Raw genomic sequence first — 13372 nt, forward strand, 5'->3', positions numbered from 1 at the left:
AGTCTGGCTGCCCTGGGGGCTGATTTCCACCTTCAGTTCTCCTCACTCCTGCTGCCTCTCCTCCTCCATCTTTCCTGAGAGATCTATCGCCTCCTGCAAGAGTTCAGTGAATCCGTTTGGGGGCTGTCTAAAAGAACCACTCTCGGCTCCAAAAAGGAGGGGCTGTAGCCCTTTAAGGACTTCGCCGGGATGGATTCAGAGATGAGTTTAAAAATGCCAACTCACAGAGCGCGCTGGATTCTGGGAACGAGGTGTCAGACCGAGAACTACATTGACCAGTATGCACTGCAAACACACACGCCCTTACTTCCTTCTGCTTTTTAGGACTTGGGTTTGACGTAGCGCCCCTCTAAGCCATGTTAGCCTAGGCGGAGGGCTAAGCCACACCTTTTCACCTATTGGCCAGCTCGCGACTTGGTGGGCGCGGCCTAGCGCTACTCCACTAGGCAAAGGGGTGGCTTCCTTGCCAGTCAGAGCTAAGACGGTCGGGGAGGCGGGACCAGGGCTAAGCGCTGGCGCCCTCGAGTGGGTGTGGTCACGCTGCCCAGCAGTGGGCGGTGATTGGCCCTGGGCGGTGCAATCGCAGCTTGTGCGTCACGACGCCGCCAGCTGATCGCAGACTGTAGCCGGTGTGTGCTGGGCGCTGGGAAGAGACAGCGCCGCCGGCCGTGGGGATCGGACGCACTGATTTGCTCCCCTACCCTCAGCACCCCCCCACCCAGCACCAGGTGGGTGTGAGATGGGGTTCCGGCCGCACAGGAGGGAACCATGCTAACGGGGTAATGGGGGAAAGTAGGGTCCTGACGGCCACACCCTGCCCTTCCGGGGGAGGGGAGAGGGGGCGGCGGAGGCTCGGGCGCTCCGGGGGAGAGGGGCCTGGACTGGCTGGAGTAGTGTGTCAGGAGGTTTAAAGAAGGAGTCCGGGACAGTAGTCGTGCGGAGGGTTTTGCGGAGTAGCTGGGAGAAAGACGAGGGGCCGGAGGGCTGGGGGCGGCTAACCTCGGAGCCCTCTGGTCGGGATACGGGAGCCGGCCTCCCAGCTTGGGGAGGATTTGGACTGGGCGGGTAGCGGGGAGGTGCTTTGCCTCTACCGGCACTCATTGGGTCAGGGCCAGTTGAGCGCCCTGGCAGGGAAGGGGTCTCTGGGCGGGCTGGCCCCTCCTCTCGTTCCCTCCAGGGGATGTTATGTAAGGGGGGAGGGGAGAGGAGTAGGGGGCGGCGGTGCGGGGGCCTTATGCAACCCAAAGGTTAGGGTTTCACCGCGGGTTGGTGGGGGGAGAAGGCAGGAGGAGAGCCTGGAAACTCTAACCCCCCCCTCCCCAGCCTAACTGGCCGTCTTGGGCCGAGAGAAGGTCACCTCTGCACCTCCCCCCAGCCTGTCCGGTTGTGGGGCCCCTAGCCCAGGCCTGGCCCTGACCGCCTGGGAAGCCGGCTGGCTGGGTGGGGCGCCTGGGTTAGTCATCACTGGGCTCCCTCACTCCCCACCTCTCGGCCAACTCTTGGCCCCTCCCCGTGGCCTCTGGCTAGGCTATTGCCCCCACCTCCCTTCGGCTGTAGTTCCAGCCTCCAACTCATTTGGCCTGTCATCCTGGCTGTCAGACTGGGCTAGGAGCTGTCAGGGTGCCAAAGGGCTGATGGAGCAGCTGGTCAGAGGGTCAGTGCCCTGGGCCCACCCCGCCCTGCAGCCAAGGGCACCTGCTTGGCACAGACTCTCAGCAGCAGCTGAGTCCTATGGGCTGAACAGAGCCTGCTCAGACCAGAGTGGGAAGGAGTTGGACTGGTCACCTGGGAGAAGGAAGATACCACAAAGTTCATGCCTCCCAAGAGGGTTTTGTAATTTGAAAACCTCCCACCCTAATCTTTCTTACCCTCGGAGTATAGAAATCTCAAGGCAGGACCGCCTTGGCTCCTTAAACTGGCATGGGCCATGCCCTTGGACTAAGTGTCAGCACAGACCCACCCTCCCCAGCTCACAGCCCTCAAGCCTGCCACACCCCCAGCCCCCTCCCTGGGCCATGCTGCAGGGCCCGGCTTTTCCTGCTGATTCATGCATTGGAACTGTGGGGGCGGGGCTTGGAACTTGGAACAAAGTTCAGACATGGAGGGGACGGCAGACAGCCTGGAATTCATACCAGATGTACCCGGAATGTGCAAGCGGAATGCCTGGCATTTAAGAGTCCTGGGGAAGCTGCCCAACCACCGTGCCCTACCTCCCTCCCCTCCAGCCTCTGGTCCCCTGTCCTCTCCTCACAGTCCCAGGAGCCTCTGCTGACCTTCTTCCAAACTCTAGACCTCCTCCCTTCCTCACTCTTCCCCAGATGTAAGCCCCCCAAAACTCTTCTTCCAGCTGAACTCCCTGGGACCAAGTCAGTTGGGCTGATCCCTGAACTCACATTTCTGGATCTGAGGTACAACTTCTCACCTAATACCTGGGTGACTGGTGAGGTGTGTCCAGGCTCCCAAGTCCTGCCCTCTCAGTGCTGAGGAGGCTGGGGGCCCCTGTGGGTAGCTAGGGCAAGGGGTGGGGGGGCGGGCGGTGAGAGCAGATTTGGGTTTCTACAGCCTTCAGTTCTGGAAAGAGGAGCAAGGAAATAGGTTTAGAGCTGCCTCTTGTCCCTCACTGAGGGGCTCAGGTCAGAGCCAAGAATCCTTCATTAGAAGGTTGACCATCTTCTGGGGCTGCACTTTGATGGCCAGGGCGACAGTGTCCCTGTGACATGGCCCTGCTCAGATCTTTCCCATTTTTCTTTCCTTTCCCTTTAGGAGCCTGTACCTCCCACATCCTCACCTGGCTGAGCCGCAGTAGTTCTTCAGTGGCAAGCTTTATGTCCTGACCCAGCTAAAGCTGCCAGTTGAAGAACTGTTGCCCTCTGCCCCTGGCTTCGAGGAGGAGGAGGAAGAAGAGGAGAAGGAGCTGCCTTCCCCTCATCTGGAAGGTGACAGAACTGGGTCTGGGAAGGTCTGAACAGCGAGCGTGATGATACCTTTGGGAAAGGGAACCCTATTCAGCTGGAGAAACTTCACCCAGATTGAGCCAGCAGGAGAGAAAATTTCAGATTAGAGACCTTGGCTGAATTGGGGAATAGATGGCTCTGACTACACCCAAGGTTAGTTGGTCTCTGTGTGACAATGGGAAGAAGTGGAGCAAAGAAAACCCTGCCTACCCCTTCACCTAGATGTCTTTTCCTGACCCTCCTTCCTTCCTCATCCCCCCTTCTTTCCTATTGGCCTTTCCAAGTTCAAAAGTAAGTTTCCTCTTCAGGGAAAAGGTCGTACTGAGACTCCCATCTGAGTAGTCATCCCCCTGCTCTTAATTTTTCCCCGTATTTCCTTAGTCTGGCCCAGACTCTAGATTCAGGGATACTTACCTCTATGTGAGACCCTTAGACCTCCTGTCTCATCTTCTCCACCTGTGAGGTGGGGAATCGCACAGTTGAGCATGCGTGAGGGAATCAGAAGCCCACTTGTGTGGACTCAGAGCCTGGGCTCTCCTCCACAGTGGGTGGGAACAAAACAGCTTTTCACATAAGCTATTGCCCTTCCCCCATCCCTGACCAGAACCCCAGGAGCTGGGGGTGGAGGTTGGACAGAGGGACTAGGGTTAGACCAATGCAAGGGGCTGCTGGGAAATCAGTCTCTGCATTGACTTCCCACCAAGCAAAGGTGGCCCAGGCTTCCCCTGCCTCCCAAAGCAGGGCTGCATCCCCTGATAGGGTTCCAGCTGCCACTGCTCTCTTCCCCCACTCACTTTTCCAGGATAGTGTGTGAGATTTAGCTCAGGCCTGTGCAGGCTGGAAATTCTCCCCTCCAGCAACCAGAAGAGATAGGTTATGGGATGTAATCCCTTTAGGGGCATCAGGCAGAGTAAACCTACCACCCCCAGCTCCTGATCTAATGTCACTCTCGGGCTCAGGCTCTGGTGTGATTCAGCCTTGGCCCAGTCTCCCTGTCTGAAGGTGACCAAGTTCAGGGGTTACAGGAAGCTGTTTGTTCCATTTGGGGGCAGAAGTTGTGCAGGGAGCTGGGTCCTATTCTCCATTTATGAGAAACAGATTTAGGGCAGAGTAGATCACTGAACCCACCCTTCTGTAGCCTAAGCTGGATGTGTGTGGGACTGCGGTAGAGGGGGGTGGGTAGACTGAGTCCACTCATAGGCTGCCACAAGGGTCGCTCTGTCCCTGGACAGTGCCTCCGTCCTTTCTTCCCCTCCCGCTTCACTGGGCACAGTGTCTCCCTCCAGCCTTGGGTATGTGGCTCTGCCATCCTCACCCATCATGGAGCAGAAATGAGGAAGAGCAGCCTGGGAACACAGAGGCAGGCAGAAGACTAGTGAAGGACCAGGCCTGGAGAGCACAGGGCCCTGTCTGGACATCTGCAGAGGGGGGCCCATAGAGGCCAGGAGAGCCCCTGGAGGAGGGAGGACAGCCAGCCTCCATCGAGGACAAGCTTCCAGCCATCTACTTCATTCTCCGTTGCTCTCCAGTCGTTCTGCCTCCCTCAGCGATGTGGGACCATGTTAAAGCGTCCTTGGCTTCATCCTGCTGCTTCCACCTCTCCCCACCATGTCATTTAGCTGTGAAAGGACATATGCAGAAAATTCTTAAAAGAAATTCAAATGGATTTGAATGTGTGGGAAATAATGTGTGCTTCATTAGTAATTAAAGAGAGGCAAATATAGCTGAAAGCATTTTTCCCGTAGCAAACTATAACAGAAAAAAATAAGACCCAGTTATTGGCAAAGGAGTACTAAAATAACACTCTCTACATTGCATATGGGCGTACAAATTGGTACAGCCTTACTGATGTCAGTTTGGTAATATGTATCAAACATCCTAAAAGTTTCCATGGCCTTTGACCTAGTAATTCTACATTTGGGAATTTATCCTAAGGAAATAATTAAAGATTAGTTTAAATGATGTTCATCCCAGCATTGCAGTAGAGAAAAATGAGAAGCAACTATCTGGTTGGGAATTGATTTCTTTTCTGCTATAATTGAAATTTACAAGAGGGGGTTGCTTAAGTAAATTCCTGTATATCCATCCGGATGGTGGGGTGGAGTGCTGCGCAGCCATTAAAAGTCACGTAGAAGAACATTTGACTGGAAAGAAAAATGCTCCTTGAACATTAAAAGGTTATAAAAATGGTGTATATTATGTGATCTCAATTTTGTTTTTATACATAAAACAGTTTGAAAAAGACTGAAGACATACTCCAAATTGTTAATAATAGTAGTTATCTTTGAATGATGGAATAAAGTAGTTGTAATTTTCCTGTTTGGTTTTCTGTAGTTGCCAAATTTTCTACATTAATTGTGTATGACTTTCATATAATAAAATTTAAAAGAATCAGTGTAATGGTTTAAAACTTTTGGAGAGGTGGGTGTGGAAGAAATGAAGGGATGCCCCCAGCCCCATTGGTTTAATGGGGTTTTGGTGGAGGAGGAGGGTTGTGAGAACGTTTGGGGGAGCACCTATTCGTTTATGAATTTTATTCTTTGGGAGTGGCTGGAATCCACCCTCTCCTGTACAGGGAACAGCTCTCTGAATTGGTGACAGCCATCTAAAGAGGTGTGGAGTGGAGTAAGACAGAAGGAAAACAAGTAAAAACCTGTCACTCTGCAGGAGAGGGAAATCTCCCCGCCCCCAAGGCCGAAAGGTTCTAGAATCCTAACAGTCCTGTCTCCAAAAGCAACATGGGTCTTTGTTTTTCTCTTTGATTCTGCCCCAATCTTGAGGTGACCCTGTGTGACCTCTCCTTGCCTCCTCAGATTGGAAGAGATACTCACTTTCCCCCTAACAGGTACCAAGCCCTGGGGGAGGGGTACTTTTCAAGGCTATAGGGCTGAGTGGTTCCCTTTTGCCTCCCCTTCCTAATAATAAGGCTCCTCTGGAGGGCCCCCAAAAGAGCTTAGGGGAGGAGCCCCGGCGGGTCGCTTCTCCAAAATGGGAGCTGTTGTTCCCTATGAGAGGTACTATGTAAGGGGGCAGGACTCCTGGAGTTACGGGGTTGCTGGCATGTGTTAAAGGTCTGGAAACCTCGGGAAATGGTGGCTCTAAGGAAGTGAGCTGCCCCGTTCCCCACAACCAAGACCGGGGTGGGGCGCGGGGCAGATTGGTGGCGAGGTTTAAGCACGTGGGAGTGGGTTTGCTCTGGCCTCTAACTTCAGGGCTGCGTGGGTGGGGTGGGCAGGAGGAGCAGCAGGTGAGAGGTTAGAGAGGGGAAAGGAGGTGAAAGTTAATGGGGCTGGGCCTCTGGGAGTGTCAGGTGAGATTAGTCACCCATTTCTGGATTTGCGAGGACGTCGGGACACATGGGGCTTGGGAAGACCCCTATCGACATCCCGGAAAGCCTCCCTGAGCTCCGTTTCAGGGTTTGGTCCCAGGAAGCCCCCTACCAGACATCCCCCGCTAGGGAGGGACACGATCGGTTGCTGTGGCTCTAGGGGCGGTGGCCCCACGGCTGCTCCAATCACCACCCAGCCGGGGGTTGGGGGCGTGGACGAGCCCTGGAAAAGTTAAGGCGGATTCCGTAGGCGGGGCGGGCGGGGGAGTCCAGGGGCGCAGCCTTGCCGGGAAGCTGGTTCGCCGTCCCCGCAGGGGGCGTTGGATGTGTCGGGGCTGAGAGCTCAGGAGCCCAAGGGACGGATCCGGACCTAGCCGGCCCGCCAGGCCATGGCGCCCTCTGGGCTCCTCGTGACCGGCGCCTCCTTTGCCGCCTTCCGGGGGCTGCACTGGGGGCTGCAGCTTCTGCCCACGCCGGGATCTGCTGCCCAGGACCGTTGGAAGTGGCGGAACATCTGTGTCTCCCTGGTTCACAGCCTGCTTACGGGGGCCGGGGCGCTGCTCGGGTGCGGGGCTTAGAGGTTTGGGAGGCACGGTGGTGAGGGTGAGAGAGAGGGGTGGAAGGATGAGATTAGAAGACCCGGCGGCACCTTTAGAATCAATGTGAGACCTCGAGAGTCTGAGACTGGGTTGGGGATGTGGATGGGTGGGCGGTGTGCATACGTCCACGGCGGGAGAATAAGATCTGGGTCTGCACAGACGCTGACCATGGCTCCCCCGTCTCCTCCAGGCTGTCGCTGTACCCTCAGATGGCCGCCGACCCGATTCATGGCCACCCGCCCTGGGCCCTGGTGCTGGTGGCTATATCTGTGGGTGAGTCTGCAGGGAAGGCTGGACCAGTTTGGGGTGAGGGACAACCTTCCAAAGGTAATTTCGGGTCTCCTTCCCCGGCCCGGCCCGCGATGGGGTTAAATGTTTCTGGCGGCTTTACTGAGAGAAACTCAAGAGCTGGGAAAAGGAGGGAGTGGAGATTCCTCTCCAGACTGTACACTGGCTTGTGGGAAGCCTAACACCACCCTCCCCTCCTTGCCCCCAGGTTATTTCCTGGCCGATGGAGCTGACATGCTGTGGAACCAGACCTTGGGCCAGGCCTGGGAACTTCTTTGTCACCACTTGGTGGTGAGACTTGGGGAGAGGCAAGACAGGAAAGGAGGGATGCCTAGCCTGGGGTCCCCAATCTCTCACCAATTTTCTGTCCTATGACTTCCCAGAGTCTGAGCCCTGCTGGTGCTTGATCCTCCCAACCTTAGGCTGAATTGGGGGGGAGGGGATTGACTGCTGGCCACTGCTGGGAGTCTGAGCACTGTCTATGGAGATTGTATTCCCACAGGTGTGGGAAACGTTGACTATGGAGCTTTTCTGAGAAGAGGGAGCCCCAGTATAGGGCGTGGGGATAAGTTGTGAAAGCACAGGAATGCAAATGAAGGGGGGTGGGGCTCCGTGCAGATGCTGCAGATTCAGGGCAGACAGCCTAGGTGCCAAAGCTGCTTCAATTCTATGGAAGGGTTGTTTCAAGCCCATTCAGGCCCCTACCATAAGGGTAAGCATAAGGTTGGGTTTGGGGGAGGGGTGCCACAAAATGCTTGGGAGCCCCTCTCAAGGACTGGGATATTGGAACATGATGGGTGGTAGGTCATGGAAGGTCCTCTGACCTCTGATCTTGGCTCCCCAGGTAGTGAGCTGCCTCAGCACCGCCATTCTCTCTGGCCACTATGTGGGCTTCTCTGTGGTGTCTCTGCTCCTGGAGCTGAACTCCACCTGCCTGCACCTACGAAAGCTGCTGCTGCTTTCTCGCCAGGCCCCATCCCTGGCCTTCAGTGTGACCAGCTGGGCCACCCTGGCTACCCTGGCCCTCTTCCGCCTGGTACCGCTGGGATGGATGAGTCTGTGGCTGATCCGGCAACACCACCAGGTACCTATTGCTCTGGTCATCCTTGGTGGAACTGGACTGGTCACTGTGGGTGCTACGAGCATCACACTGGGTGTCCGCATTTTGGTCAGTGATGTCCTGCGGTCTCGGCCCCGCCCACCCATCCCTGAGCACAAGGAATCCAGGGGCACCAGGACATGTTGCGATGGTGAGCCTGTCACCAGGGATGATTCTACTCTCAGCCTGAAAGACTGAAGAGAAGCCTCGGGCTCCTCCTCTGCCAGTCCTGGGGGAGGTAGGACCAGGACAAGGAGATGGTGGTCTTCAACGCACTGTTCCCCAGGGGTAAGGCCTGGACTGGGTCTTCAGTATCTCAGTTCCTCTTCCAGCTAACTCCTGCATTCCTAGGATCTGAGAAGAAATGCTAATATTCATGGGTGGGTGGGAACCTGGGCTATTGTTCACTGAATCCCATCATCAGATGACCGCCCTTTCCAGCAAACTAACTCCAGAGGTATAGCCTGTGTTACCAATAAAGGGTGGCAGGAGGCATGAAGCTGGATGAAACTGCCAATGGGAACAGAGACCCTTCGCTTTAGCACAGGAACGGATGAGGAAAGATGAAGTCCTACTAGGATCAGAGAGAGATCTAGTACCAAAGGGGTGGGATCGGAGAGAAGAGAGACCTCATCTATGACCAAATTATGGCAGAGGGAGGAGGGCACAACAGGTGAACAGGTGCTATGCGTAGCCAGTAGGGATGGACATAACGGTTGCCAAGAGACAGAAGAAATTGGACCACAACAATTGCTGGTGGTATTTCTGGTTCTCAAAGTCACACTATTCTGTTTGTACTTCACCCTAGTCCTACTGTGTCCAGCATGTTCCTTTTGCATTTTTTTAGTGTCTTCTGACCTTTTCAAAGAAAATGCAGATTCTTAGAGGAATGAGCATGGGGCTAGGACTGTCTTCTCAGGACTGTACTGAAGTCCAGAGCCGTAGCAGGAACTCAACCACCCATTCTGGGTGCCCAGTGTAGGGTCTTCCCAGGGCCAGGCTTTCATGGAAGAACGAGGGCAGAGGCAGAAGCAGATGAGGTATGGCTTCCACTCGGCTGCAGAGGAATTAAGGAATATCTGACTCTCTTCTGGGATTCATTTGCAAGCTCCCCTTTCTCCCCTGCTGCTTCTACTGCATTTTTTTCTGTTGCACAAGACCCCTCCCTTCTTCAGGCAGAACATCCAGGTTATGGGAAGTGTAAGCAGACTAAAGTTGCTATTCTACTAAACAATGGACAGAAATAGATAACCCTTAATTATCCACAGAAAAGATATATGAGCAAAAGCAAGAGACAGGAAGATGAACGCATAAAGCGGAGCTCGAGAGAGACAAAGGGAATGAAAGAAACAGACATATACAGATTGAAGGACTGATAGAAAGAAAAAGATTTGCTGCAGAGAAGACACAGAGACGAAGAGAGATGGAGGGCAAGACAGAATCCTTGGCAGAAATAGAGAAAGTCTGTTATAGACGCGGAGAAGAACGAAAATCATACAATTGGTTAAATGGTCATAAAAAAACAGGACAAGCAAAATGGAAATAAAGGCTGACAGGAAGGGATCCCAAAGGTGGAAGATACAGATAGTCTAGACAGTGAAACAGGGAGAGTGAGTGACAAGGAGGAACCACCAGACTCCCGGGAGACAGAGGTAATAGTGGCTGGTAGATTAGCAGAGGGAGACGAGAGAGAGGTGGAAATAGAGATGAGGGGGATGATTCAGGGGAGCTGAGAAGCAGAAGAACAGAAGGTGGAGGAGGCAGTCAATGGAAAGATTCATTGACAGAAAAAGCAGGCAATATGTTGAGTTGGAGACGGGCAGAAAGACAAAGGACAAACAGCTACGGCCCACAACACAGAGACAGGGGTTGACAGGAACTGAGAGGCAGAGACTGGTAGGACGATGAGAAGTAAGAATCGGGGATGTGAAATGACAGAAGAATAAGCAAAGGGACTGAAGAGAAGCACAGAAAATGGGGGTGGGGGAGGGCAGGATGATGAAATAAACATCCAGAGGAAGGAACAAGGAAAAGGAGGGAGCACAGAGATGGAGAGAGGAAAAACCATCGTAGAGACGGGATAAAAGAGAGGGATTGTGAGATATCCCCATCGGAGAGTCATTAAAACCAAAGCACAAAGGGGGAAAATGATGAACAGAGACTGAGGAGAAACTGCAACAGTTGGAAGTAAACGCAGGCAGAAAACAAGAGCAGAGGGTTTGAATGTAATCAGACTGAAACCAGAGATGCAAAGGTGTGGAAGTTGAGGTAGAGAAACAGCAGAATTCTGTCAGAGTTTGTCCTTAACAGAAGTAGTATCTTCAAACCTCAATTTGCTATTTTAACCAAATGGCTTGATTAACGAAAACATTGTTTTCAGCTTTCAAAGAAAAAGAAATGTGACAGACCCGCGGGAGGAATCTGTTCCCTATGTGTTCATGTCAATATTGATTCATTCCCAGCCCTACACCCTTTCTTTTGCCACTGCCATGAATTCATGGTCCAAGTGAGTTCCCTTCTTGGGAAAACTTGGTAGTATCTATGAAGGGTGCCCAAGAACTTGACCATTAGGGAAATATGGCTATTTCTATGGGTTAACTAGTAAAACCCATACAAGAAGGGATTAGCTACCTGTGCAGGTAGGACATAAGTGGACACTTGAAGAATTTGGGATCACACACAAATTTCCATCATGGAGACCCAGTGAAACTTCAGGAAGGCAGAACTGGGATCGTGATTATAATTAAGTGGACATCTTGTCAACTGGACCAGTTATATAGATGGTGGACCAGATAGAGATGAGATGATGGGAATCAAAGAGCAATAGTCAACTGGGAGCCTGGAAAAGAGAAGATCAAAACTGCAGAGGTTGGCAGATGCTGTATTTGGTACAATGAGTTGGGTCACCATGGTGGTGCTCTGTCAGACCTCACCATGGCCCAGTGAAGTGGTCCTCAAGACTGATTCCATCCATGCCTACTGAGCTACTGGCTAATGAATTCTGTCTTCTGGTACAGGGGAGGGGCTTTCCTGGGTGGGAAACATTGGTATTTTATGGTCTCAGAACACTATCCTGATCAAAAATTAATAAATTGCTATACAAATAATAGCATCAGTCGTTTGTGAGTATGGTTACTTTGAGTCACTTTTCTTGGCTCCAGTTGTATCCTAGTTTATAATGCATGCTGGATCATGGAAGATCCAGCATTTGCTGTGAGAAGATCTCTTGGCACTAACTCTTAGACCTACAAAGCCCTAAAGTGGGGACTTCCCTCGTGGCACAGTGGTTAAGAATCTGCCTGCCAATGCAGGAGACAGGGGTTCGAGCCCTTGTCCACGGGAAGATCACACATGCCGCAGAGCAACTAAGCCTGTGTACCACAACTACTGAGCCTGCGCTCTAGAACCCATGAGCCACAACTACTGAGCCCACGCACCACAGCTACTGAAGCCCGTGCGCCTAGAGTCCATGCTCTGCAACAAAGAGAAGCCACCTCAATGAGAAGCCCGTGCACCACAACAAAGAGTGGCCCCCGCTCGCCACAACTAGAGAGAAAGGCCGCACGCAGCAACGAAGACCCAATGCAGCAATAAATAAATAAATAAATAAATAAATGTATTTAAAAAAAGAAAGCCCTAAAGTGTTCTAAGATCCTCTACTATGAAAAAACAAATCAAATGTATTCAGTAGCATGGATTTAGAGCAAGAGAATGGATTCAGACAATTTAGAGTGATTCTCAAATGCCAAGAGTTGAACCCCAAAGAAGCTTTTAACTAAATTTATCTTGAGTTAACAAGAAAATTAGGGAATTCCCTGGCAGTCCAGTGGTTAGGACTCCACGCTTTCAATGCAGAGGGCGAGGGCTGGATCCCTGGTCAGGGAACTAAGATTCCCGCAAGCCACACGGTGTGGCCAGAAAAATAAGAAAATCTTTTTTCTTTTCTAAACAGAAATCTCCATAACTGAATTGTCAAAGCATTGTTGTATATCAAATCTGTGTTTGTTCGGCTGAAGATTAGGAGCCCTCACTCTACAGGAGATTACACAAGGAAAATTATTCTTTAAAGAACTGTTCCTTTATTGAAGTAAAGTATTTGTTTAGAATCTTCAACTTAAAGTCATAGCATCCTAGGCTGAACATGTGTTGTGTTCCTACCTCATGAGGTACCTTTGGATACCTTCTCTCATTTAATCCCACACAATAGAGACGCATCCTGTTTTTCAGATGAGGAAACCAAGGTAATTTCCTCAGGATTACCTAGCTAGTTAGTGACAGGGCCTGGACTTGAGCCCATATGTGTGTTTATTTTGTATGATAGCACCTGTGTCCAACATCTGCTATTTTTACCTGCCTAGCTCCTCTATCACTCCCCCTTCAAAGGGCATGTGACTCAGGCGTAGCCAATCAGAACACCATATCCTCTTTCCCTGAGATGAGCTCATGACTTAAGCAAAGCTATGAGTTTCAGCACCTTGCCGTCTGCTACAACTTTTGGCTGAGATGCACTGTGTGCTAACATCGCTAAGCCAGTAGGTTGATGTAAGACAGCTTCCCTGAGCATGAAGCCAAGACAGAAAAAGAGGATTCAAATATGGAGAGAGATTTCTAGCATCATTTAGATATCTGGATCAAACTCTGCCTAAAACAAGAACTTCCCCTGGACCATTCAGTTACGCAATTCAAAAAACTCCCAGATTTGGACTTCCCTCGTGGTGCAGTGGTTAAGAATCCGCCTGCCAATGCAGAGGACACAGGTTCCAGCCCTGGTCCGGGAAGATCCCACATGCCGCGGAGCAACTAAGCCCGTGTGCCATGACTAAGCTCTAGCCTGCGCTCTGGAGCCCAAGAGCCACAACTACTGAAGCCCATGCGCCTAGAGCCCGTGCTCCACAACAAGAGAAGCCCATGCACCACAACGAAGAGTAGCTCCCACTTGCCGCAACTAGAGAAAAACCCGCACGCAGCAACAAAGACCCGATGCAGGCAAAAATAAATATAAATAAATAAATAAATAACTCCCAGATTTGCTTGAGTATGAGTTCATTTTTTTCGCTTGTAACAGTGAGTCTTTATTAATACATCACCTTCAAGATTATCTTAC

At 51.9% G+C, this 13372-nt stretch overlaps 1 protein-coding gene and 1 long non-coding RNA gene across 2 annotated transcripts; both read left to right on the top strand.

Moving 5' to 3' along the window:
• Positions 1-575: 575 nt before the first annotated feature.
• Positions 576-5349, top strand: LOC102997805 (uncharacterized). The gene is made up of 2 exons (XR_451130.2): positions 576-728; positions 2764-5349. It is a non-coding gene; the product is annotated as an uncharacterized LOC102997805 (long non-coding RNA).
• A 1206-nt stretch (positions 5350-6555) lies between these two features.
• Positions 6556-11310, top strand: TLCD2 (TLC domain containing 2). Its single transcript, XM_007183946.2, has 4 exons — positions 6556-6847; positions 7072-7154; positions 7378-7460; positions 8014-11310. Exons 1-4 carry the CDS (start codon positions 6672-6674, stop codon positions 8464-8466), a joined length of 795 nt encoding a protein of 264 aa, XP_007184008.2. The 5' UTR covers positions 6556-6671; the 3' UTR covers positions 8467-11310.
• The last annotated feature ends 2062 nt before the right edge of the window (positions 11311-13372 follow it).

Source organism: Balaenoptera acutorostrata, chromosome 20, assembly GCF_949987535.1.
Source record: "Balaenoptera acutorostrata chromosome 20, mBalAcu1.1, whole genome shotgun sequence".
Lineage (NCBI taxonomy): Eukaryota > Metazoa > Chordata > Mammalia > Artiodactyla > Balaenopteridae > Balaenoptera > Balaenoptera acutorostrata.

Excerpts from the sequence above, each read along its gene's own strand:
- TLCD2 (XM_007183946.2), top strand. The coding sequence starts at position 6,672 with ATGGCGCCCTCTGGGCTCCTCGTGACCGGCGCCTCCTTTGCCGCCTTC. Across the intron at positions 6,848-7,071 it reads GGGGCCGGGGCGCTGCTCGG|GCTGTCGCTGTACCCTCAGA; the intron begins GTGCGGGGCTTA and ends CGTCTCCTCCAG. Across the intron at positions 7,461-8,013 it reads TTCTTTGTCACCACTTGGTG|GTAGTGAGCTGCCTCAGCAC; the intron begins GTGAGACTTGGG and ends TTGGCTCCCCAG.